Consider the following 27514-nt stretch of genomic DNA (forward strand, 5'->3'; position numbering starts at 1 on the left):
CTTCATGAGAAACATCAACACATACATCTGCCGCCGAGGGAGCAAATTATGAGTGTAGTCCTCAGTGAGAAGGCATTACAGCATCTTAAACCTTCATTTAAAATGCAGAGTGCGTTCCCAAATGTCAGTAGCCAAACTTAAGGGCATTGCAGCTACTTAATTTAGGGAAACAACTGGCATTAAACCTTTCTGGCCTCTCTGAGAAACATCCCTCCTGTTGCAGGACGAATAATGGCAAGTTGTTGTATTGCGCTTTTCATCAGTAGGTCAACGAACGGTTTAGAAGGTAAACCAGGGAAGGAAACTAAGACGAAGTATAAATCTCATGTCTGTAGCATCCAGGAGTCTTTCCACTGATTTATGTCATATATTCCAGCTAAAAAAAAAAAAAAAAAAAAAAAAAAAAAAAAAAAAAAAAAAGCTTTTGAATAGTACATCTCTTCTCTATTTAGTATTTTATAATTGGCCAATACACCAAGTAAAAAAACAGCTCACTGAATTACAGGAAAGTGAAATGTAACTAGTACTATGCAAAACATTATAGAAAGATAACAAGAAAAAAAGATCTGGAATACTTCATTTTCTGAATAATAAGAGAGAGATGTGGCAAAAATATGCAATGTATCAGACTTTTTTACAAGATAAGTCTTAAGAGCAAGACTTAAGGAAAAATCTAATATCTGAAAAGAATAAAAACTAATTAATACTAATGGATAAAGCACCCAGCATAACAAAAACAGGGAAGTCTCCTGAAACTGCAACTCAGATTAACATTTGAAAAGACCTGGAATACCTGAGAGGCCTTTGTAAAGTAAACTGTGTCCATAGCCTGAAAATATTTTCCTCAGAAAAATAAAATTCCTTTGAAAATTCCTTTACCTACATATGATGAGCTGGTAGATACTGTCAGAATATGCTCTGCTTGTGCCCCTCATAGGTCAGCATTTGTTTTGCCAAAAAAAGAAAGAATTGCAATGCCTGTGGTTTACCTTAAGTTGCTGAGGTTTCTCCAATCAAATCACCTACTGACAGAAGCAATTTTGTTTAGTTTCTTTTTAATTTTGTCGGAAGCGAGAAAGATAACAAGATACTGTCTGCAACAACATAAATCAGGTGGAGAGCCATCTAAGGCACAAATCAAGCACATAAATAGGGGACCTTATCAGATCTGGTTATAGAAAACAAAAGCTATTCTTTATCAGGACTGTAACATTCAAATTTTGCACCATTTTAGTACTGTCTTCAGAATAAGGAAGGGTTTGCAAAAAAAGGGGGACATTCCTGCCCACAAGAAGCCCCCCAAAATTATTTTTCTTAATATTAATTTATAAGCTGCGTATTTTACCATGAAAACAGAATAAAATAAATAAAACTCAGAACGGCTTTTGCTGACTTCCCTACAAGCACAAAGAAGCACGGCCGCATTTATGAGTTTCCTTTGTCTCTTTTTAATCCGATTGCATTTTTATATTAAAAAACATAGATCACAGATACAGATCTATGGGATAGGCTTATCGGCTGTTACAGTAACGGATAAGAGAAAAGCAGTACACGATTAAACATGTAACAAGTGTTGTATCTTAATGAGGCGAGCTCCTGCATATTCAGTGGTAATTCACTAACGGATGCAGGCTGCAGTATGGAGCTTTGGCAACAACGGCATTTTAAAAAGGAGAGAAAATCACACACACACACACACACACACACAAACACACACACACACACGCAAAAGCTAGGAAACTACCAGGGCAGAGATCAAAAGTATTACTACAAGATCACGGCTACTGGGCTGAGCCACCCTGAGGCTAAAAAAGTGCTTCTTGCATATTAGCTATACTTATGAAACGTAGCCAGGGTAAGCACGGAAAAGGACGCCAGAGCAAATTTTAGATGGCTTGCTAATATATCCCGGCATACAGTAATATGTCCTCTATATAACCCCAATTAATTTTGCAATTGCACGAGAAAGCTTCAGACGTCTCCTGCTGGCATGCGCTGAAGAGGCAGCACAGCCTCCCTCGCGCAGTTCTCCAGGGCTGTGGGAGCCTCTGAAATGCGGTGCTTTTGCACTGGCACCAGAGCACGTGGCGGCACAGCCTCAGCCATGGCATGCAGCCAAACACAGGAAATTCAGACAAATCTGGCCTCTTCCTCTACATTTCAACCTCAATTCGACTATAGGATACTTGAACGTGTTCAGCACCTCTGGAATTTTTTTTTTCTCATCTTCAACTGACCTCCCCCCCCCCCCCAAAAAAAAATGATTTGCATTTATGCTGGCAAATTAGGCATGGTAATGCTGAAATGGCAATGCAGTGGCGCAGAGTCTAGACGGATAGCTAGTGCTGTCCCAAGGGCTCAGTACTGGATCCGGTCTTGTTCAACTTATTCATCAGTGATGTGGATGAATGGACAGAGTGCCTCCTCAGCAAGTTTGATGATGATCCCAAGCTGGGAGGAGTGGCTGACACACCCGAGGGCTGTGCTGCCATTCAGAGAGACCTGGACAGGCTGGAGAGCTGGGTGGAGAGGAACCTCATGAGGTTCAACAAGGGCAAGTGCAGAGTCCTGCACCTGGGGAAAAATAACCCTAGGCACCAGTACAAGCTGGGGGCTGACCTGCTGGAAAACCCCAGACCTACTGTCTGGTGGAGAACAAGTTGACCCTGAGCCAGCAATGTGCCCTTGTGGCCAAGAAGGCCAATGGTCTCCTGGGGTGCATTAGGAAGAGTGTTGCCAGCAGGTGGAGGGAGGTGATCCTGCCCCTCTCCTCAGCCCTGGGGAGGCCTCATCTCGAGTCCTGTGTCCAGTTCTGGGCTCTCCAGGACAAGACACACATGGAGAGAGTCCAGCATAGGGCTACAAAGATGATCAGAGGGCTGGAGCACCTGCCCTATGAGGAACGGCTGCGAGAGCTGGGCCTCTTCAGCCTGGGGAAGAGAAGGCTGAGGGGGGATCTGATCAATGTGTACAAGTACCTGAAGGGAGGGTGTCAAGGGGACAGGGACAAACAATTTTCAGTTGTCCCATGTGACCGAACAAGAAGCAATGGGCAGAAACTGAAGCACAGGAAGTTCCGCCTGAGCATGAGGGGGAATTTCTTCCCTGTGAGAGTGATGGAGCCCTGGACCAGGTTGCCCAGAGAGGTGGTCGAGTCTCCTTCTCTGGAGATATTCAAAACCTGCCTGGATGTGATTCTGTGCAACATGCTCTGCTTGAGCAGGGATGTTGGACTAAATGCTTTCCAGACGTCCCTTCCAACCTCAGCCATTCTATGATTCTGTGAAAGTAGCAGCAATTCACTTTTTTTTGTGTAAATCCTGTTCTCTGGTAGCTAGTGGTTTCTACAATTACACAGGCAGAGGAGTTTCCTGCAATTGCTCACTTAAAACAGCTACGTAATCCTGTTAAGAGTATTTTCTATTCTTGCTTTGAAGTTCTGTGAAACAACATCTTGAGCTGATCTCCAGAATGCCTGCTCTACAGCTACACCTGTAGAGTCTCGGAGTCTGGTCTTTGTGCTGTATCTGTGATGAGTGTGTGACTTTGCCTGTTACAAAGAATTGATAGTAAGAAATACCCTGAAAGCTTTTCAATTTGAGAAATGGAATTGTTGCATCTAAAAAAAGATTTTGATCTTATTTTTCCAAATTTTATTTTGTACGAAGACTTTATTGAAATCAATATTAAATCATAAAATAAATGGCTTTCACTTAATCTACATTTCTGGACTCAAAAAAGCCAACTTGTTAGGATAGTCTGGGAAACTCAGGCTAAGACAATTTGCAGAGGTTAATTAATCCTCCACTATCATCCTCACAGCCTCTTTTCCCCTTCTTTGTTAATTCATCAGAAAAGGACAGCACGCACCGTAGTAAGGTCTGACTTACATTTGGACAAGGAAGGCTTTGGAGATGATGAAGAGATCTGTCTCGTTAAAGATAGCAAAGGGGACACGCCAGATTGAAGGAGACCTCTCAGAAATGACCCTCCTGCGACCAGAAGGATAAAAATAAGACTGATGGGAATGCAAATAGCACTCTGCACGCTCACTAGAGGGAAGGAGTTGGGAAGGGGAGCCATCTGGCTTGGAGCAGAAAAAACAGTCAAGTGACATCATCTTTTCCTCACTGGATACAGAGAATCTCTAATAACACGGCAGGGCCTTTTGCCACCATCACGGAAAACGAGTAAAGGGAATCAGTGTGCCCTTATGACAGGAGAAGCAAATCTCTTTCTTTCGAAAAGTCATTTGCACAGATGTCAATTCATGTACAATCTTAATTTTGGACACCTCTAGGTAGATGAAATGCCCATTCCCCCCCCCCCACAGATGTTTTTTTTCCCCCTTTCTCCACTAAAAAGCAGCTTAATCAGTCCAAATTTCTATAACATGTCAAGAATCCTGCTGACCTATGAGGCAGCACCATCTCGCAGCAAGAGAAGGAGGAATTTCCACAGTGGCTCCTTCCCTTCTACAAAGCGGGATCATTAAAGAGGAGGTAATTGAAGAGATGTTCAAACTTCCCTATTTAAAAAAAGGAAAAAAAAAAAGAAAAAAAAAAGAAGAAAAGCTCCCCTTATTTAAAAATATCTTAGGCCAAGATTATAATGGTAATAACTTGGCTACTCTTTTTTGCACAAACACCATTGATGCCTGTATCCTGCAGGAAACAAGGATAAGGACCAGGGATACTCTGACATTTAAAATATGCAAGCAACCGAGGAAATATAAGATCACATTTTTTTCCCCCTTATAAGCTTATCTTAAGAGAGTCAAATATACTTAAAACACCAAAAAAATCCAACCTCACAATACTATTAATAAGGTTCATCTAGAAGCCAGAGCTCGTTCTCATTTGATGAACTCTGATTAGCTCTATTCCTCGGAGGAAGGAGCACAGGGGAAGACTTCATTTAGAGGCAGTTCTCGCATGTCTGAAATCCAGGTACGGCTGTGTTGTATTCAGAAAAATTCCCAGCACGCCAAGGACTCAGAAGGTACCTGATTTCTAACGAGTCATTTCTACTGAATTGGCACCTTCCAGCCCACACATTGAAAACCTCAGTGATATGTTGCCGAATCAAAGGATTCTCGGCTAACTACCCCATCTAGTGTCAAATGGAGGAAAGTGCACGAAAACCATTTTCAACTATATTCTCAGCATACTTTTTTCCTTTAAAGGACTAATAAAACACTTCCCCCCCCCCCTTCGCAAGTTTCAAATAACATTTTAAATCATAATATGTCAACTAACTCTTTTTCCAAGCGGCTCTAAAATTTATAATTTTCCATATGCTACCATACTGCCATATGACCAAAACCTTCCTTTAAAATGCTTGTGTTTGACATTCAAACTTGCTGAAGAGTCGTAAATCTTATCTTCTACACACTGTTAAGTAGATCAACCTTTAACAGAAGCTTGCAGCTTTTTAAAATTTAAGTATTTACTAGCACAAAGCTGAACGCATGGGAAGCGCTACAAGATAATAGCAAAGCAAAGTTTATGCTAAAAGTCTGAAGTTATAGAAGTCAAAATCAGAGTCAAGAGAGGCTCTAATTTCAGCAAAACAATTCTGCTTGTTATTTTCCTCCAGAATGAAGTAATTCAGCTTGTGCACACTAGACTATAGAGATTAGAAAGATAACAAGGTATGTCTACCACCAATATCAGAAATCAGATTCATATTCCTAAGAAGTGTCATAATCTGAAACTGAGTGTCTCAAATGGATTTTTCAGAAGAACTGAAGGCCATATTTCTGATCATTCAGCATAAACGACTGGTGTGAGATATTTAAAGAAAATTCACTCTATATATTCAAAAAAATCTCCTATTTTTTAAGTGCCCAATAGCCAGTAGCTCCACAGGGATATTTCTGCACTACATCAAATCCCATAATCTGGAATATGAGAACACAGTGAGGCAAGTCCATACTCAAGCTGTCAGACTGGCTTGCGGATGCTTACTGAGATGTTCACTGGAAATCTGGAGCACAAGAAGGCAACCTACCTGCACAGACAGGGTATAACACTTTTGGTTTCCAATGATGGCTGTGTGTACTGGCCAGTTACAGGTGCTCGAACTAGCCACACCGGTGGGCAGCTTTCTAATTGCATTGCCTTTGCAGATTTCTTCCCAAAAGAACACAAATGCATGCAAACAAGCAACTATTTCCTCTGCCAAACTTAAGGCACTTGGGAAAATGAGGAGATTGAGACCAATATGTGGCCTGACTTTGGGACAACAGTTTGGTTCCAAAGCATTTTTTCTGATTATCTTCACAGTCTACATTTTTCTTTTATGATACTCTTTCCAAAGAAAACAGAGTGAATCATTCCATCAACAGGGCTCTTTGAAGCCAATAAGCATAAATGACTGTCTCAAAAACGCTTCTGGAGACGCACTCTAATGCTGCAGATCCCGCTGTGAAATTCAGGCAATGAAATGCAAATTCAGCCAGTGACTTGAACCCTGCTCAGCCAGCCATCCATCATGCTACTTGTGCAGCACATGCCAGCAGCATTGCTTGTCACATAGGCAGTCCTCCTGACACAGGAGGTGATATGATCACTCCTCTTGGTAGAAGCTAACTTGCAACTTCATTTTACGCACATTTTCCCTCTGCACCAAATATTCTGACCTGTGTTCAGAAAACTGAGGCAGAATAAGTCAACCTTTTCAGTGAGAACAGCTCTTGGTGGAGTTTCCTGACAGCTTAATCCCACTGCAAATGTCAATCTCTTCTCACTCCTGAGACTAGAGCTGACAGGCTGTATTTGGACCCCCAGCATTTGTTACGTACCCTCAGAGCAGGATTTCAATAGTTCCACCTTTCATGCGAGATGACAAAATATTTAAATGGCAAGCACACTCATCCAGCAAATCTTTAAAAAGGAGTATTTTGCATTTCCCTAGGAGGCACACTATGGATTGAGAGACAGCATGCTTCACAGTTAGCTTTTATTTGGTGCAGCCATGAGCCATGATGTTTACATGGTTCTGCTGAGAAGAAACCAGAATACCAAACAAATCAGAACATAGGAGGGAAATTCTAGAGTTCAAGAATACAACCTATTCTGATTGAGTTTTGGGGAGTCTGGAATGGCATTTCTCAAATATGCAGAACTCATGGTAGTAAAAAGCTTCTGCATAGGGATTTCAGTGAGACATCAGAAAAAAAGTGAACCAAAAGCAGGTATTTCAGAACAGGCACGGACGGGCTCTGGAGCTAACTCTGTAATGAAGGGTAAAAGGCAGGTGAAAGACTGCAAAGGAAAAAAGCAGGAATATCAATGCCGTCTGAAGAAATAAATTTTGATTAACTGGCAGCCATGAGATTCTAGAGCCTCTGAATCTGAAGTAAAGGGAGAGGTTCAACAACAGAGATAGAAATCTTTGGCCTCAGAAGAGAACTTGTAGGAGAAACTCTTTCTCATGTGGAAATATTACGTATTTTCTCTCCTCTTCGCACTTTAGAAAATTGCAGGTACTTTCTCCTATCACAGTAGAAAATTGGACTGGGAGCCATTTAAAGCAACTACAGGTATCCTTGTTCCTCATCTCACTTCACAACAATAAGCTTTTTGCCATTGACGCTATGTTATCAACGTGGATCATGCAGCCTTACTGGGACGTCTCCATCTGCGAAGCAAAACATCATCTGTTTTTGACTTTAATGAAAAAAAAATGCACCACTCTAATCGTGATACTCAAAGGAGCCCTAGCAGTAGCAGGAATATTCTGCTTCCAGCCAAGAAAATGTTTTGCCTGTGGTTTTCCCCTCAGGTTACACTGAGGCCTCATGGAAGCAATCCCTTCCAAATATCTAAGCTGATCTAGTTGAGCGTAAGAAGATACGTCACTGTTTGTTGCTGGTGGCTTCTGCACTAGGTAGGTGACCTGGAAAACTGCCAACATTTTAAAAGACAAACTGCATACAAACCATGCAAACTAACAACAAGACCAGAGGACAAAGATTAATTCATGTGGCTAATCCACGAAGGCTCAATGAGCACCAGCTGCATCCACATCAATCTTTAATAATAAACATTTCCTTTCACTTGTTACTACACTGTCATCACTGCACTAGGCAAGCAAAGAACATTTCACTACCTTTGAGCACCCAAAGGAGCAAAGCACATCTGCCTTGTGTACTGCTTAGATAACTGCCTGAACAAATCTATTATCTAGTACATCATCACCTCTACTAATGTTATTCTCCTTTTTTTACTCTTCCCAGGGCTAGCAGAAAATAACAATAGGAAAACCATCATGCTGTTCACTCCATCCATGTCTCTTTCACTGGAAAAGTTTTAGAAACATCTTCAAATTATTGCAGTCTTGGTAAAGAGCAAATGCAATTTTAAGAAACTGGAGACAAACATTTTTTGCACAGCCAATTATACCAGAGGGCTCCAGAACACACATGTACACACAAACCTTCTGTATTTTTAAATATTTGCCTTAGCTGACACAGTGATGTGTCTACATCACTGTAAATCACAACAAAAATCATTAAAAAACAGCAAATGCTTGAGTAGTAAAGATTTGAATATGGCAAAAGAGTTCCCTGTTCATAACACATCTTAGGACTTTGCTGTAGCTCTTTGAAGGATGCTAAAGACAGGATTCCATCAGAGGTTACAATTGCAATACTCTTTTTTTCAATTTGTGAGCAAAGAAAGTCAACAAGAGAAGAATTATGCCATTCAAAAATCATGAGCATATTGAGGGCCAGAACCTGTGTTACTCCTTCCAAAATGCACAGGAAAAGGACACATTTTCCAGGAATAGCTTTTGCCCAAGCTGCCACATCTCAATACAAAGCCATGCCAGCTAAACTATCACCTATTACACTACAGCAAGCCTTAAAAACCCCACACAGAACAATCAAATTGCACCAATACCTTTCAAAAAAAAAAGCTTGTTTGTTCAAACAACAAGTTTTCCGAGAGCTTCATATTACACAATTTCTCCATTTGAGGACCAAAGCCACAGTGAATATCAATCCTACCTTCAAAGGAGAAATGTGAGACTGTAGGACATATCCATGGACATTCTCTATTTGAGACAAGTTCTTCTCGGACACATGAACAAGCTCAGGGCCTCTCACTTCATGGGTTAATCGAGGCAAAGTATGATCATGTGGAGCATCCTCATCTTGATAGCGGTATTTCTAGGGAAAAAAGATAACAAGAGCAATTTAACTTTGGGAAAACAAGGTACATGTATGAACATAAATATGGGATATCAGGTAAGACATCAGAAAATGCCTATAAGACATTAAACAGTATAATCCTAGAATTTCCTAGTGTGTGCTAGAAAGAACATCTCATTCTGTTTTTAACATTTCATCAAAGAGAGAAAGCATTAACATTATATCATATGGATAAATAAAACATTTATCTCCAGCTAGATATCTCAGATGACATACTGGTAAGGCTTAATACTGAAAAAAAGACATGTTGGTCTGTTGAGCTGTAGTGTCAGCTCGTATTTCTCATACTCACATCCTCTGCACTTTTATAACCTTTCTCCCCTAAATGTTGAGTCATTTTCCATTCAGCACAGTGTTGTCTGAGGTTCAGGTATGAGAGTACGCACATGCAAACTGCCATAGTGCTACTGCCAAATAGATACTTACTGTCCAGTAACAAGTTTTCCCCTTATCCTGCTGCAATTCTTCTAGATTAAAAATTAGCCGATAAGCTACTATAATTTCCCACTCCACACAGAAGTAATGTAAGAAACGGAGGAGGGAAACAACTTGTCCAAAATCCGAAAAGCACTTCATAACAACAAGGAATAACCCTAAAAATAGAAATCAAAAGACCAGGGAAAACCAGACCTGTCCTTTAGCCAGAAGATCTGCATTCTTTTACAGAAGTCTATTTATTTGTTTGTTTATTTATTAATTTATTGAAGTTGTCTGATCAAGGGGAGGGCAGAGTCCTACAGAAGCGCTCTTCTCTAGTGTGCAGGAACATTGGGTTAAATCAAGGGTTAAAGAAACTTTTGAAGACAAGGCATTACATACAAGCTCACGTACACACTGCTCTTTTGAAGGAGAGGACTACATGTGAGAGATGCAAATTCACATTATTTAACAGAAGGGAGGAGGATGTTCTGACATTATAGCCGCGAGCATTGCATAAGGAGCAGAACAGAATATAAATTAGAAAGGGGATTCATAAATCTCTGGCACAAAGAGAGGGGCACATAGTAATACTGTAAATGTTTTCAGCTGAAAGCTATATGCTAAAATATTAATGAGCAAAATCAAATATTAAAGAAGAAAGTGCAGATGTGGGAATCTTTTACAGTACCGGACAGGCAAATAAGAAAACTAGAAAGTCTTAAAGTTCAGAAATGTTCACAAGAACATTATAAAGAATATTTCTCTACTGCTCTTGCATTTAATTTTAAATACCAACCTTAGCTGTGTTATTCCATTTATTCATCCTTCTAAAGGAAATTGTCCCAGTTTACTCCTACCTTGACTTTGATATATGAGGTTGGTTCAGTTTTTGTCAGTTATCTTCAGAATACACATATGACATGATTTATTCTCTTTTTCTGTTACGGGATATGCCTGCAACCCTTCACATATTCGCTTTCCAGATAACATAATTAATGAATCTATAAAATGACTGGCACCAGACAAGTATTATTTGGGTAAGAAGCCATCCATCTAATAGACAGCATTCCAACCAATGTCACATTGGCTCACAAATCGCTTAAGCCTCAAGCACTCAATTATTTTTTGAATCTAGTGAGTACTCTTTCAAAAAAGATGACTACTGATAGACATCCTATCTAAAGTGAGCAATTTACTACGACATGGTTTTGAGAAATAGCAGCAGAATAACAGTCGTTCAATCGCACTGCAAAATGGTAAAGATGAAAATGTGCAGCGACAACCATCCAAAGAGATGAGACATCAGTGCCAGAAGCCATAATGAGCTTTGGGCTGATCATGTAGGCAGCTTTACGGAGCAAGAAGTAGCACAAGGTGGCACAGAACATCTCTTTACGTCCACTGGTAAGTCAAAGGACCCCCATCACAGCACTGCAGTGTAGCCTTTGCACAAATGAGAGCCAAGGATCAGAGTAAATTAGCTTACCCTGAGCCCTCTGATACTGAAAAGCCCAAAACTTCTGTGCTTCGCCACTGTAGACTTTCCTATGGAAGCCTATGTTTTGTAATTAAAATAGATAACCTGATAACTACATGTTTCCATTAAAAAATTAGATAATATCCAGGAATGAGAGAGTTTGCAGAGCAGTTTTCTCTTGTTGCATTTCCCTTTACCTCCCTCCCATTCCCAGCCCAGCCTTCTCACTCTTCACGTACAGGTCTAGGACATTTCTGGGTCAGTCCTATTTTGTGCCTGCCTCATGCCTCATGTGTTCTTACCACTAAATTCATTGATTTTCTTACATCTCTCCTCCCACAGCTTCTTCTGACTGAAATGCTTTCAGCTGTTCACTCTAAGCCAAAGCAGCTTGACACAGCAAAAAGCCAAGGATAAGGAAAGTTTTGGAGAATGGAAAGAAGAAAATACCTAAGCAGAACTGAGACTCCTCCAAGAATGCCTCGTTCATCTTGTCACTCTGTCCTGATGGGGCCCTGCAAATACCCTTGAAATTACCCAGTTCCCTAGAAACCAGCATTTTATCTAAGGGTTAATTCAGCTTTCTGGAAGTAAAAGCATGATTGCACGGAAATGCTCCTCTTCATTTGACAAAAGAACAGGTGGATGTCTTATGATAATTAAATTACAAATCAGTGCCTGCTGCTGACAGGGTATTGTACGCTGCCAGCTAGCATCAGATATTTAAAATCCTCTGTAATTACCTATAATGGGGGAGTGGAGTGTGCTGCTGTGAATTTTTAATATGAACGTGCCTTTTTATAACAGTTCATTCCCTTTACAGTCTGAGATTATTACAGCACCACTGCTCCTCACAACATACTGTCTGATGGAGCACTTTTAAGGCTGTGATTGCCAAAGAGCTGTCAGCTAAACAGGACTGAAGATACGAATCCAGCAGAGGGTAATGGTCAAAAGTCTTAAATATGAACAAAGCCAGCTCTCATGCAAAAAAAAAAATAAAAATAAATAAAAAAGAATAGTAAGACATCTGCTCAGTTACAAGTTACAATAGCCGAGCAACAGCATCTGCATGGAAATACCACAGTTCTTACAACCTACCTCTGACAGATTCTCAGTGAATGGAGATGGTTGGGAATTTGTAATTCCTTTTTTGGACCAAAAAGAACTGTCTTTTGCAATCCTCAGTATTTTTTGCAGTTATCATCATTTTGCTATGTATAGCAAAATTTTGTTTTAGATCAGCTCAAACCAATCTGTGTTCTAAGCTGCTGAATGTAGCCCTACTGAGGTTGTCCTTCAAGGGCGTATGTCCCTGTTCTTTTCTACATTGTGCTTTCATTGGACCGCACTTCAAAATATCACATACTTGCTTGATATCACACGTTACTTTTGCTTGCAAGGGGAAGCTGGCAAAAGGAGGGAGCAGAGGAGTCATATGACTCTACAATATCCTGTGAAATGTCAGTAGGCAATGAATCCTCATCCAGAGAGGATCTCGAATGAGTCCAAGAAGAAAGCATCTTGATATGTACAGAAGACACAGAATAATGAGTCAAGCCAAAAATGTGATTTTTCTTTTCAGCCAGCCTGAAGCTACATTATAGATACAGCTGATAGAGTAGGGAAAGAAGGCGTCACAGCATACTAAGAGATGTATGCTCACACCCGTGAAGAGATCCTGCCCCCCAAACCCGTAGTACTCTCTTTGGTCCGCATAATATAGCATTAGCTATGGTACTCATTTTAACTCTTAGGTATCATCATTTCAAGTCTTGAATGCTATTCCAGTAATACAGTCCTTGGAAGGGGCCAGACTTCTGCATCTTTGAAGCTGCAGGTCTTCATATAACCTACACAACATAGAGACCACGGGGAAAGGAATTTCTGCATAACCTATCCTGCACAAGACAACAGCTCCTGACGGACCCTGTCTTCACACTGCAGTCTGGGGCTGGGGGACAGATATGATTGGTCCCAGAGTTACCTGCCTCTTACTCCTTTGCTCACTTGCCTTTTCCCTCAACCCTGGACTGGGTTGTACCTGCCACTCAGAGTAGTCCCACTGCTCTGTAGCCTCGAACAAACCAAGGGTCAGTCCGCTTTTGCATGATAATAGGTCCAGAATTGAATACATGGTTATAGCTACAGGCAAAGCTAAAAACATTGGTGTAGGAGTTAGTCCCTTTACACAAAAGCTTAATCTGTGAAGTCCCATTACAATTTAAAAAATGTTAGCACCACATTGTCTCACTTTTGTGTATTCAGTGGTCTCCAATATGTTGAATTTTACTGGCATTGCTCTCAAAGGCAGCACATTTCAATGTCATACAGATGAGTATCTTGAGAAAACAAACTTTACAATTTGCACACACAAGTCCTTGGGCAGTCATCCAATCATGAGTAGAAATAATGTTACTCATCCAACTGATTGCAAATGAGCAACACAGCTTGAATTCTGAATATTTGCAATCAATCTATAGAGTCAAAAGAGAAAAAAAATACTCTTCTCATTATATAAAATGGAAGAAATCACAATCTGCTTGCCAAGTCTGTGGAAGCAGATTAAGAAGCTTAAATCATTGAATAATTATACTTATTGTGAATGACTTGCTCTTTCGCTTATCAAGTAGTTTTCTAACAAGCTTGTCACTGTAACACAGCAATACCTTTCATCTAAGAAGCCCGAAGAGCTTTACAAGTGGCAGTCAAGTCTTTTCCTGTCGAAAAAAAAAAGTATATGTGCATCATTTAAAGGTGGATAAAGTTAGGCACAGACATACAACAATGCTCAAGGTCACAAATAAAATCAGTTAATTAAGCCGTAATACAACTCAGGAGATTTTTCTAGTCTGGTCTTCTAAGTTCAAGACTTAATGCAACTACAGTGATGAATTTTTTAAAAAATACAGTTATATGTTGCTCTACTGCCATTGTAATCTTTTTTTTTTTCTTTTTTTCTTGCAGAGATCCCAAGAGACAATAAACTTTCTAAACTGAGGGTTTAGGCTTTTATCTATGTCAGTGTAATAGCTAGCAGTACTTCATTTAATTTCTATGGTGTATCTCTAAGAAAGAAATAGTGATTTTGTAGAGGACATGAGGTTAAGGTAAGGTAAGAACTAAATTATTTTACAGAAGGGATGCTATCAGCACTGAATAGTGGGAATTTGCAGGATTTTTCCATTTAGTACAACAAGAAGTTTATTTTTTATTTAGGAGGGGAAAAACAAACAAACAAACCCCCCAAATATATGATTTCTTCCCTCAGTTCATTAAAATAAGCAGGTATTTGCCTAATGAAGGCATTATATGTGCAATAACTATGCAGTGGAATAAATACGTTTAACAGTATGCTCCTCATTTGATTCTTGAAACTGAATTATTTTGTCATTATGAAGAAGAAAGGCTGGATATTAGCCAAAGTGCTCGTTTCTTACATTAGACGGACGTTGTTGCACCTTTAGCACACAAGATGGCACAATAACCATCGAATTAAAGCCTACTCTCGCATCCAACTATGAAGTGTTGCAGGTAAAAGTAAGCTATGAAATGTCATAAAACTTCAGATGATTTTTATTTTGAACTGGCCTAGTACAACATTAAAAAGAGGCTGTATAAGTCCACTGAAACAGGTTACGACACGACACAAAGCTGGCAGCTAAAGAAAATGTAACAATTCATATAAGCATCAAATACCACAAATGAGTAGGAACCTATTGATTTTTCCAAAGTTTAGCATGAACAAAACTGCTCTGTATTGACAAGCCCAAGACTAGCCCAGAGAGCTGCATTCCTCAAGGAATTCTAAGCCCTAATTAAAACCGCCTGCATGCAAATGTGTACCAGGAAACATTCAGCTCCATATGCTACATCACATTTTGGACCTGTTAACAGCATCGGTTTAGCCCTCTGGAGGTTGCTACTTGCTATCCAACAATTTAAAATAGATTTTTTTAAGTTGAAGCACCAGTGTAAAAAAAGACACTCTGAGAGGGCGGCTTTGCTAGTATTAAATGGTGAATGTGGCTGCAGACTATAAAAACCCATAACTGCTCAAAAGATTAGTCCAGCTAATACTGTTTATCTAGGTGGAGCAAAGAATAGACGCAGGAGAAACCATACAATTTATCAGAATCAGGCTGGAGTTCTCTTCCCTCCTTTCTTCCTGCAATAGCGTTGCCTGCATATCCCTTTCCACAGTTCTCAACTATTCCCCTCAAAATATTTTTTGACGATACTTCCATGTTCCCACAATCACTAGAGCGATATTCACACCTCACTATATCCTTGTTTCATGCTCCTTTTCCCTATAGCCTCCCTTGCAGCCCTCTATGTCCTGTGTCTCCCATTCTTTCATCCGTCTCTCTCTTCTGCTACAACACGCCAGCTTCCACACACTATGCCCCACAAATTCTCCCCATAGCATCACCCGAAATGCCAGTTCTGGCCCAGGGTGACTGTATAGGTTACTACTGAGCATTTGCAGAGATGAAGCTGGCAAAATGCTAGCAGTCACCGTGCCTTAGTTTCCCTCCCAACAGGCCTGAAGTGTGAAGCGAGCATCCCAGTTTTATAGCAGAAGACCATAAAGTAATTGTGCAATGTAATAAATAAATAATATATGACAGTTGCCCCAAACCAATGATCACAGAATCGCAGAATGGGTAAGGTTGGAAGGGACCTCTGGAGATCACCTAGTCCAACCTCCTTGCTCAAGCAGGGTCATCTAGAGCATGTTAGACGGGCTTGCATCCAGGCAGGTTTTGAATATCTCTAGAGAAGGAGATACTGAGAAACAAGTAAAACCAGAAAACTTGCCAATTTGTTCTCCGTACCAAAATTACAGATTTTAATTTAGCCCAACTTTGTCCAGCATATGAGCTTCTAATTTGAAACCAAAACCCTCTCCCCAGTCATCACTGGTGGATTCTCTGCTTAGTTGAATTTATGCAAAACTTAAGAGGATGGTTCTTCCCAGTGCCTACTGCTAGTGACCTTCTCACAATTACCCAACTACAGCAAAGATAATTTTACTTACTTTTGTATGTATGTATGTATGTATTTATTTATTTATTTAAAGCAATTAGTTATAGCTATGTGTTTTAATTATATTATTTCCCAACTCTTTTTTGAGTATTTTTCTACAGATTATATATCTCAGTTACTCTGGAGGGATTATACCCAAACTCCATTTCTTAGCTCTCACTGGCCTTGAGTAGATTTAGTTGTGATGGGCCTTTTGGCCACTGACCAATTTCACAGCGCTAATTCAGGACACTGTCTGGCTGTATTAGATCCTGTTGATGGTCTCTATGGAGATACCTCAAACTGAATGGGAGTTGTGAGACTATGCTAACCACATTTCCCCAAAGGCTCCCACTGAAGGGGTCTCTAGGGAGGCCTCTCCTGTGATGCCCAGGACTTCACCTCATGTCCATGTTCCCATGCCCATGTAGCTTATACACTCTCTAGGCAGAGCAATTTTTCTTGATAGTGGTGACAGCATAGGTAGTTTTCCACCTGCTGCATCCATCTCCCCTGTGCCACCCTTTTTTCCATCCTGCTCCATTACTTTGCTCACGGTGAGGCTGTAAGTTAGACTTGATCAGTCATTGATCAAGATAAGTTTGTTTGACCCTGAATTATTTGCTCTTGGAGGTCACAGTCCCCAAAACAGCAGACGAGGCAACACCATAGCGGGAATGAGCAGCCAAGGGAGAGCAGACACATGTCCCGAGCCAGAATTGCTACTACGGAAAAGATACGTGAAAATAACGTCCCTGAATCCTCTTCCATTCTCCTTTGAACACATACATAAGGGAGCTTTACATGCCAACAAGATAAGCCAAGGGATGTAAACTATGTATTGGCAAGTCCAAGGAACACTGACTTGACATTTCCCAAGGAGAGAGCAAGAATACAAAGATCATTACACCAAAGTTGGAAGAAAATGGGGTGAAGGCCAAAGCTCGGGTGGTAGAAATAGAAAACAGTAGGCAGAGGCTTGGGTAACTAGGGTAAATTAGTCTAAAACCCTTAAAATATTCTGTTTTCCAAAAGTTGGAACTGAAACCAGGATTCCAGTGTCGGTATTACTGTGGTGTATTCAAAAATACCTGTGAAACCCATAGAGAAAGCATTTGACTCATGCACCTCCAGGGTTTCTTTGCATACTAATAGGTGCCTCCAGCAAGTACTAGTCAAGTAACAGAGGTCTGCAGCTCTGAAAATGCTGGCCCTGCCCTATGATAAGTTGCATAGACTTTCCAGTCAAGGCTGTGGAGAAACATTTTAAAATTTGACCACTCCTCTGCTCACATATTCCTACCTCCCAAACTTCTTAAGTGTAGATGTTCCAGCTTCCTAGTCATTGATTTTTACAGAGTCCTGTGCCTATACGGATAATCTAGGAGGAAAACTAAGACTCTATTTTTGTTAAATTAAGACTCAATTAATATGTTAAAAGAAAGATAAATATGCAGAGTTAAGTACTCAGTGGTCAAAAAAGTATTATTTCCTCATGAACTCTATCACAGAATTACAAAATAGTTGAGGTTGGCAGAGACCTCTGTAGATCATCTGGTCCAACTACCTTGCTCAAGCAGGTTCTCCTAGAGCAGGTTGTCCATGACCATGTGCAGTCAAGTTTTGAATATCTCCAAGGATGGAGAGTCCACAAGCTCTCTGGGCAACCTATTCTAAAGTTCAATCACCCTTTCAGTGAAGAAGTGTTTTCTTCTATTGAAGCAGAATTTCCTGTATTTCAGTTTGTGCCCGTTGCCTCTTATCCTGTTATCCGGCACCACTGAAAAGAGTCTGGCCCCACTCTCTTTACACCTTCCCCTTGGATACTTATACATATGGATAAGATTCCCCCAGACCTTCTTCTTCCCTGGGCTGAACAGTCCCAGCTCTCTCAGCCTCTCTTCATATAGAAGATGTGTCAGTCCCTTAATCATTTTTCTGTCCCTCCTATTTGCTATGCAGGCAGGACAGTTCCTTGGGAATTATTTGTGTACTGAAGCACATAGTACTGTGTCCTCTGCAGGATTCCAGCACTTTTTCTTACAGATATAGGAGAATTCTGCCCAAAGGCTACAGGAAGAAAAAAAAAATGCTCTCAGGCTAAAACAGTCGTATGCTATGTTGGATAGCTGTTTCTATACTTGCTTTTTCCATAGAAACCTCATGTAGTCCTAGGTAATCCACATAAACCAAACTGTGCAAGTGAGATAGTCCTCACTTTGAATGGCCCAGCAGATGTAGACAGCCAGTTTTTGCAGAAGTGCTGAGCATCAGCAACTTCAGATGAAATTAGGGGGAGCTGGATTTTGCAAAGAAAGAAAATGCCTTGTAATCCTCTGTGCTCCAGGAAGTCAGCCTAAAGTGGAATTGATATCAGCTGACATTAGCCACCTTGAACTTCCAGCATCAGCTAGTAATCCAGGATCCCTCACAAATTAATGGAATGCCACAATATTTATTTATTTGTTTGTTGTTTTTTTTATCAAAGAACTGCTCACTGAAGGAAGCTTTTCTCTCCCCCCATTTTTTTTAACTTAGACTGAAAATAGTTTAGAATTGAGGCAGGTTGAATGAGATGAATTTAATTCTTGATGTTGCAAGCTGGACACAAGAATTAGTGGATTTATTTGATCTTAATTGTTTTGTCTAATGAGTAAAGGTCATAATCACACAAGAATATTGTGAAAATAATTTCATTAATGATTATGAGATACTTGGATACTGGGGTCAATATAAGAGTAAAATCAATGAGAAAATAATTCTATAATCTGAACACTGTTTGACTTGCATGCATTAAATAATGTGTGGAGCCCTATGTGAAATGCTGTATAAATAACCCATCCACATCAGTGAATGACGCAAAGAGCCTGTGAAAACAAAAATAACCATGTAATTAAAAATGTATTTGAGCGATATTATAGTATTACCTTACAAAATATTGCCAGAAAGAGACTGAAATAAAATTGCTTGGACCATCTTAATTTTTGCATTTCCTAAATCTGAGCACTTAACTTTCTAACCCCAGCATCCTTTAACTGTTCTTTCAATGCAATGTATACACACATAAAAATACTCATAAACTTTAATGATATTCCTGCTTCTTATACTGTGAAGTAGGTATAGAGAGTAAAATGATTTTTTCACTTTTCGTGGAAAACTGCTCTTTGTAAATATAAATACAATGTTCTATGTGCATAAACTTGAAAAATAATCTCCCTGTTGCCGCTCTGATGAACCTAGACCATTATCTGAGAAGATAACACTCTTTCTGTACTGAACCAATCTTTGATTGTGCTGGAAAACCTATTACAGGTCTCAAATATGTACATTTTCTATATTATTATCTATCCCTTCTCTTAAAGGTTATGAATTTGTAATGACAAAAAGAAGGATTTAATACATATTAACTAGGTTTTCAATAGACTAGGAAAGCACATTTATGTCAGGTGAATTTGCATGCGCTTGACACCCATAAGATTCAACATCAACATTTCTGAGGCAAAACACTTACTAAAAAGGCAGCTTTAGTCCTTTGGATCTTAAACCTTCTACAACCTTTTGGTACAGAATAATTGTGACAAAGTAATCTGCATCTTCAGACACTTTATTGAAGCCTGGCACAAGCAGTGACCATCAGAATAACCAGAGTGCAGTAAAACATGAACCTTTGCTATCACCCAAAAGACCATTTCCACTCTTCTATCTCCCCACAATCTGCCTGGTTCGTGGATGTGAACTCTAAAGACTTTAGGGTCCCAGGGGAATTTGATTCAGTCCACTGATCTGTTGGCAACACATCAAGGTAAAACTACTCCTGGGCCAGGAGCTGGACAAGAAGAGAGTATCCCAAGAAACAGAAAACTGTGATACACTGAATTTTGTATAATGGGAACATGTTGCTTAACTCCTCTGAGCCTATGGAGGAAATGAATGCAAGTCCACCGCTTCACAGGTCATACTTTAACTACAATGAAATGGAGAGAGCAACATATCAGCATCTCAGTCTCTGTTAGTCTCTGAGAACATAAGCCAGAGTCCATGTCTAAATAAGCTGGTACTTGTTTTGCACCATATTATAGTGTATATCTGCCTGGATTGGTAATGTTTGAAAAATCCTTTACAGCTGAAAAATGCTGTAAAAATCCTAATTTGTGTTACGTGGCACAGAGCACACTTGTGGGCATCAGGCAACAGTTAAGATTGAATTTTACTACCAGTTCACGAGATTTTCTTGAAAACCATTATTCTACATGTCTTAACTGTGATGTAATATGATAAAAAGCTCCTTTACACAAGCACAAAGGAGCCCAGAGAAACACTGGCAGGTGGAGGAACTTGAACACTCCCCTGCCCCAGCTGCCCCCAGGGCCATCACAGGACAGCCCCGTGACCCTCAGGCTCATCTCCACCAGCGCAGAGGAGCACAGAGGCACAGCAGCAGGCAGGAGAACCAGGATCTCCCCCCCTCAGAGGAGGGGACGCTCTGTCCCGGCTCCTCCCAGGCCCATCCCAGGGGATCATTTGGCTCTTCTTGTGCTGAGTTATACGGTATTTTGCTCCTCTCTTCTTGATGAGTTTTTTTCATAGTTTTTATTGTTACAGAAAGCAGAGGAAGACAAAGGGGAAGGCTGAATGGTGGAGAAATTAGCAAAGTTATCCCTGAAACCAAACCACATCCTTCCCTTGCACGCTGACCTTAACAGCATTCAAAGACATCCTTCTCTGCAATAAGGCTAGCTTAATTAAAAGGTTAATTCACTACTACACTCGCTAAGAATCTTTATTCAAAAAAGCACAGATATTGTAACAACTTTTCAAATTTCCTTATATTTTCAGCTGAATAAGGAAATATCTTGTATAGAATACCATGAAGACAATCATAAAAAGCAATTTTTTTAGGTGTTAATGACCAGCTTTCAGGAAGGCTGTGTAAATGACAGGCAAATAACAATGTCATGGTGCATTTTCTGTTGTTCTTAATTATTAGAAAATGAGGACAAAGCAAAACCTACCCTGGTTAAAATTAGATTCAGCCCAGATCATCAGGCAATCATGAGGCACTGTTAACTTTGAAATGAAAGACATTATTATAAAGCGATACCCAAAACAAAACATAAAGACAATCCCAGTAAATAGCTTGGTCTAGACACAGCAGTTTTATTATTAGAGAGGCTTTTTTCAAGTCTTGATCCAACAAATGGATTGATTGATTATATAAATTATTATTTTCCAAGACTATATACAAACAATGGGCCAAATCCTCAGATCTGCAAAATTCATCCGGGAATATATTTAGAGCTATTTGATTATTCATTTTCCATCTTTTTTTAGTACTTGGCTAAGCGCTAGATGGATGGGCAAAAACTTATATCCTCTATACGTTTTCTGATGCAGTAGCAATGTAAACTCCCTCAAATAAGTGTTCTTCTGTAGAAACCATGCCTACTTCTCTGCAGAAAGCACTTTTTTTCCAAGAGCAGGTGATTCACTCTCCATTTTCCATCAGTCCTCATCTTCTTGGGTAATAATGTCAACAAGGAAAAACAATTTATTGAGGCTGGAGCTGTGATTTTCTCCTGGGGGAGGGGGGAAGCTCCCTGGGAATCAAGCTGAGAGCTACAGCTTGTTTTCATCTTGACAATAAGCAAGCGAGTATGACTTTAACTTGTTGCTGACCTTTGCTGCAGTTGGATCACTGAGCTGAAAGTCAGTGGCTATATATATAACATTATTCACATCAAACTATCCTTATGTATAATCTTTATGTATGGGGGGGGAGGGAGAAAAACACATTATACTATTTATAAAACTTCCCCACATGAGCAGGATTCTGCAAGCATTAATCACAACAGTGTGAATGAGTCTCTCTGTGCACCACTTTGAGTGATTCATCCCATCTCGAGCGCTTCGGAAGGGGACTGCCCTTTAACGGTACATAACAGTGCTTTAATGGTGCTTTCCACCCCAAAGCCAAGATGTTGACATTGAAGTGCTGGCTGCTCTGGCCTTCAAGCCCTGAGATAGTGGTGGAAACATGCTCCTCCTTGGGACACCCATTTGTTTTCTGGTGCAGTGACTAGACATTTTGTACGTGACTGAGCCAAAGTGAAAACTCTCTATCTGGGTATTGACAGTATTTGTTGTGAAAATACATCTGTATTTTCTAAACTTGATGATCTCCAGGTAGTGTTACATTAGCCTGGTTCTTCTCAGATCTCTTGGGAAGGACTGCACCATCTAATTTCCCTTGCTACTATGCAAACTATTAGCCTGACCGTTGAATGTAACGTTCGTCAAATCCCAGTTGCCTGTAATATTTTGGCCCTACACTTCCATGTTCTCATAGATACATTTCAACATTATTAGCTTATTAAAATTGTGGCCTTATTAACTTTATTAGCTACCAAAATAATGATTAAAAGGTGCAGTAGAAAATGTTTTGAAGAGTTTCTTTTACAGATGATTAACTAGTATTATGAGATGCGCTCCAGTTGTCTGAACAAATGTAGGATGATATCTCACTTTTGTATTGACTGTCCCCATTTTTTTTAAGAAGTATTACAATAGTGCAGTAGCTAGAAACATAGGATCGCAACATTTTGTTTTCTTGAACTTTCCGCCAAAGAAAAGTGCAATGGAACTACTGCTATTTTTTTCACTTCATTTTATTGTTTTAAAACCAAAATTCTATAAAAATTTTCCCCTCTTATAAAGCTTGATGAATAAAATCCTAAGAGTACATGACATCAAGAGGTCAGTGTCTATGCTCCAAGCAACCGAAGTACTTTTTTTGGAACCACATTCTCTATTCCAAGCAAAGTGCATTTAATTGTTCTACCAAAATTTTGTGAAGTGTTTTAATTATTGCACTTATTCTGTGAAAATCTGCAGTCCTTGAGTTCCTCCGACTTCACTAGCTTTCACATGTCAGTCCTGCTCATTTGCAAGTGTTCAGCGCTCACCTGGAAACAGGCTGGATGTCTGCATTTTCTAAGACCCTTGCATACTTTCTGACAAATCTCTGCACACTACTGGAGCTGACCTGCCCGGGAAGTAATTTCAACACCTGCGCTTTAGATATATATTATCAAACTCTACAAGCTAGCGTCATGCGCAAACGTAGCTAACCAGATATTCTGGATCCATTCTGTCCCCTGTTCAGGCTTCAGAACACTTCATATTTCTCTAAAGTGCTTTTATGTAAAATATCACTGACTCTGGAAGAGACTATATATAGCATATATTTACAGATCTGCCCAGAAAACATGGAGCCAATTTCCATATGCAATAAGTCTGAAGTAGTAAAAGGTGACATTGGGAGGTTTCTTTTTTCAACTTATTTTAAAATAGATAAAGGGTAGCCATTTCTTTCAAAACCTGAATATTCAAGAGAATTTTCATCTGACATTTGTATCCTGTCTTATATTTGTTTATATTTATATCTTTCCCCTCTGACTTGGATTTATCAGAAATCCATATTGAGTCCTCATTAGTGGGATGTGGAATTTAGATTACTTGTTATCAGTAGGAAAATGTAGTCAGGAAACTCGCACAAGACTATGAAGAGGATAAAAAACAAAAGATATCCCAAGTGGCATTAATGCTAATATCTGTATTTATTTATACTACTACCTACAGGGGTTTCACATGACATTCTGCTATTTCAAAAGCTACTTAACCTGTGAATCAAGTGAAGAATTTTCTTAAAAAAAAAAAAAAAAAAAAAAACAGGTTAAAGAAAATCAACATATCTATCAATTGTTTACTTCAACTAAAGTGCTGGCTTTTAGAACTATATCACAAATTAGCACAGCATGTAAAATGAAACTACAAGGAAAATTTGAAATAAAATACTTTGCTTGCTGGGTGATTTTAATTTTGTTTTGACTATAGTTACTGAAGATTGATACATTCCCATGAAAACATACCCAAAAGTAAAAAGTTCCAACTAACTTAGAGTAACGTCAGATCACATAAGTAGCAAACATATATCCTTATTCATAAAAAATTTATTTTCTACTTATTGCACTCTGGCAAGTAGAAGGTTGTTTCGTAAAAATTTTTATCTGTAGTCCCTCCAATGTACTGATTTGAGATTTCTTATTGGTAAAATTGCAGAAAAAGAAAGCTTTGATAGGAGAATAATATCATTCATTAAACCAGAAGGGCGAGAAGTAAGAACAATATAATTTATTAGACCTTTTAATACAGCTAAAAAAATGTGCAAGCATTTGGGCACATAGTCTCTCCTTCTAAATTAAATTTGCTTCTATTTTTAGACATTTCTGATCTAAGTATCTGCCAGTTAAGTGCCACACATAGAATTATAAGTTAAACTAAAAAACAAAGGACTTCACGAATGATGTTAAATCACAGAATCACAGAATCAGTAAGGTTGGAAGGGACCTCTGGAGATCATCTAGTCCAACCTCCCTGCTCAGCAGGGTCACCTAGAGCATGTTAGACAGGGTTGCATCCAGGTGGGCCTTAAAGATCTCCAGAGAAGGAGACTCCACAACCTCTCTGGGCAACCTGGTTCAGTGCTCCGTCACTCTCACAGGGAAGAAATTCCCCCTCACGGTCAGGCGGAACTTCCTGTGCTTCAATTTCTGCCCGTTGCCTCTTGTCCTGTCACACGGGACAACTGAAAAGAGTTTGTCCCCGTCCCCTTGACACCCTCCCTTCAGGTACTTGTACACATTGATCAGATCCCCCCTCAGGCTTCTCTTCCCCAGGCTGAAGAGGCCCAGCTCTCGCAGCCGTTCCTTTCTTCCTAGGGCAGGTGCTCCAGCCCTCTGAGCATCTTTGTAGCGCTATGCTGGACTCTCTCCATCAGTTCATAGACCAGAGAGATTCACAGATATCCTGCGAGTGCATTTGCCTGTTGCAGAGTTTCCTGAAACTCTCTGTGCTGCAACCACTACTAGCCATCATCTACTGCAAACTACAGCCTAAACTCTTACACCATTTCTTATATTTCCACCTTTCAAAAGAATTTTAAATTGGGGGTTAAACTATTTCTAGGTTAGTTAAGCCACTTAGTACTCATGAAGTGGAAAAAATCAACACATATAACAGGATTTAAGAATCTCTTTATTTAGCTTTGTCATTTGGCTTTATCATTTTCAGCAAAATTTGCTTCACGAAATTTGACAAGTCTAAGATGAGATGCATAGGCTTGACAATTAAGGGCTTGCTTTTTATCCCTTTGTGTCAGATGCTTTGCAAAAGCCATCACAGTGACAATTAATTTAAATAACATGAAATATTCAGTGTACCTGATTCCGCTCCCTGTATAAATGGCCATTTCAGCTGAGGACTAATAACTCAAATGACAAGATGAATACTGATGGCACATCTTTTCCTCCGGATGAGCAGATACCACTAAATGCAGAACTTTCCTCTACAGAAAATATGTTCTTAATTTCCTGAGGTTTATTAGAAAAATCCCAAGATAGTGCTCTGTCCAGCAAGCATACCCATTTGCGATCAACTTCATTTGAATGAAGGATTGCTCCTAATGGAGGCAGCTCGTCTGGGCTCTCATCTCTCTCCTTTTCACCGATGGGTTACGTAGCTCTCCCACTCCGCTCCAGTCCTGCAGCCCTACCTGGGGTGCCTACGAGAGGCACAGAAGTCTCCAGGAGGGACCAATCCTTGGCAGGGTGCAGGGAGCCACCGTGCAGCTCTGCCCCTGCCAGATGAGGTAGGGGAGGACTGAAGACTTTTGAGGGCTCCATCAGGAGCATAGACGCAACCCATTGAGTAGTTTGGGGAGAAGATCATCAAACCTCAAGCAAAAGAAGGCCACAAATTTCATGCACACTCATTCATGCTCACACATGTTTTCCAGGGGCCAAAGAACATTTGGAAATGAAAGGACAGATAACACTCATATCTCTTATTCAATACAATATTCTGAAAACAACTCATGATTAGGGGGCTAGGTGCAAAAAACCTGCAACTCTTGAGAATGCCAACATATAAAAGCACAGACTCCGTGGAGGAAGAAAAGTAAGGTTTGAGGAGTCGAAATACATTAAAATTGCACGTAGACAGAGGAACAAAGAAGGAAATCAAACTAGCAACACTGAAAATGCCTTTGGCTGCTAATAGTAAGAAGTGGGGAGACAGATATAAAAAAAAGATCATTGACAGGAACTGACAAGATCAGAGAGGTCCCTGAGCAGCATATATAATACTGGCAAAACAGCAGGAATAAGAGAATTTTTTTAACTATGGCTATGGGTTACAGAACTATGATACAAGGTTTAAAACAGAACTGTTGTCAGAATGTGTGCACATAAATAAATATGTGCAGTAGGGTAGAAGGTGAGCATAGATGTTAGTCTAAACATGCACTGGAATATCTGTACATATATCATTAGTATATAACATAAAAAAGGTTCTAAAGTTACTGATTTTGAGAAGAAAAGTCATTGGGAATGTCAGCTGCAATTTTATCTGTCTTTCTTGGCACTTCATAATCTGTTAGGCAGGGAAAGGACTCCACTGTCACAGCAAAAAGAAAAAAGAAAAAGGATTTCATCAAGACATTTAAAGTGTTCTTTATAGGGAAGAAGAATGCTATTAATTCAAAAGTTAAAGCACAGAATATCTGGCTTATTCAAAAGCTTCCTACTGACTGAGTGGGATCCTAATGACCAAGCACACTCACTTTATTTATAAAGAAATATATTGCAGTTCACAGTGAAAAAATCCTTGATCAAAACCTAGTGAACAAAACAGTGATGAGACAAAGAATTACTGAGAGAATAAACTTTGTCAATTCAATAAATGGAGTGTTTTTCATGAAATAAGATACTGTGAACCTTTATTTTACCCTATATCTATGACAGACCTATACTCATCCCTGCCTTTCCCAGCAGACATTTCTGGTTTTTTTAAGAGTTATTTATTAAAAATGTTCTCTGGGACTCTGCAGTGTAAGTGGGACTGGTAAGTTTGTAGAAATCATAACCAGCAATGAGACAAGCATTCTTCTTACTATGCGATGGTAAGGAACTTATTTGTTTGGCAGGAATGTCAGCTTCACTGAATTAAATCTTTTCACTCACAGAAATTATTTCTACAAACTTCGATCTTACTTCTGTTCCTCACCTTGGCTCATTTATTTGTGTTTTCCAATGTGAGAACAGATAGTACAGATAGGTAAGTCTGGATCATTGAATATTATTAGTCAACAACATATATACATTTTCCATCCAGTATGCTTGTACCTACAAGATTATTGATGGCTGCAAACCTGGGAAGAAGCACAGGGCCTAGGTGGGAACTTGCTTTCCATAAACTAAGTTTCACTCATGATCTAATTTTCTACATATTACCTTTATTTACCTCCCATGCTG

At 39.6% G+C, this 27514-nt stretch overlaps 1 protein-coding gene across 4 annotated transcripts in view; it reads right to left on the reverse strand.

Moving 5' to 3' along the window:
- Positions 1-27514, reverse strand: part of LOC134135676 (disks large homolog 2) — a 740305-nt gene that overhangs the window by 535756 nt on the left and 177035 nt on the right. For all 4 annotated transcript variants that reach the window (XM_062567370.1, XM_062567369.1, XM_062567373.1 and 1 more), the window contains one exon: positions 9017-9178. In XM_062567370.1, coding sequence (XP_062423354.1) covers positions 9017-9178 — 162 coding nt within the window. The remainder of the gene's footprint in view (positions 1-9016; positions 9179-27514) is intronic.

This window comes from Rhea pennata, chromosome 1 (assembly GCF_028389875.1).
Source record: "Rhea pennata isolate bPtePen1 chromosome 1, bPtePen1.pri, whole genome shotgun sequence".
NCBI classification, from domain to species: domain Eukaryota; kingdom Metazoa; phylum Chordata; class Aves; order Rheiformes; family Rheidae; genus Rhea; species Rhea pennata.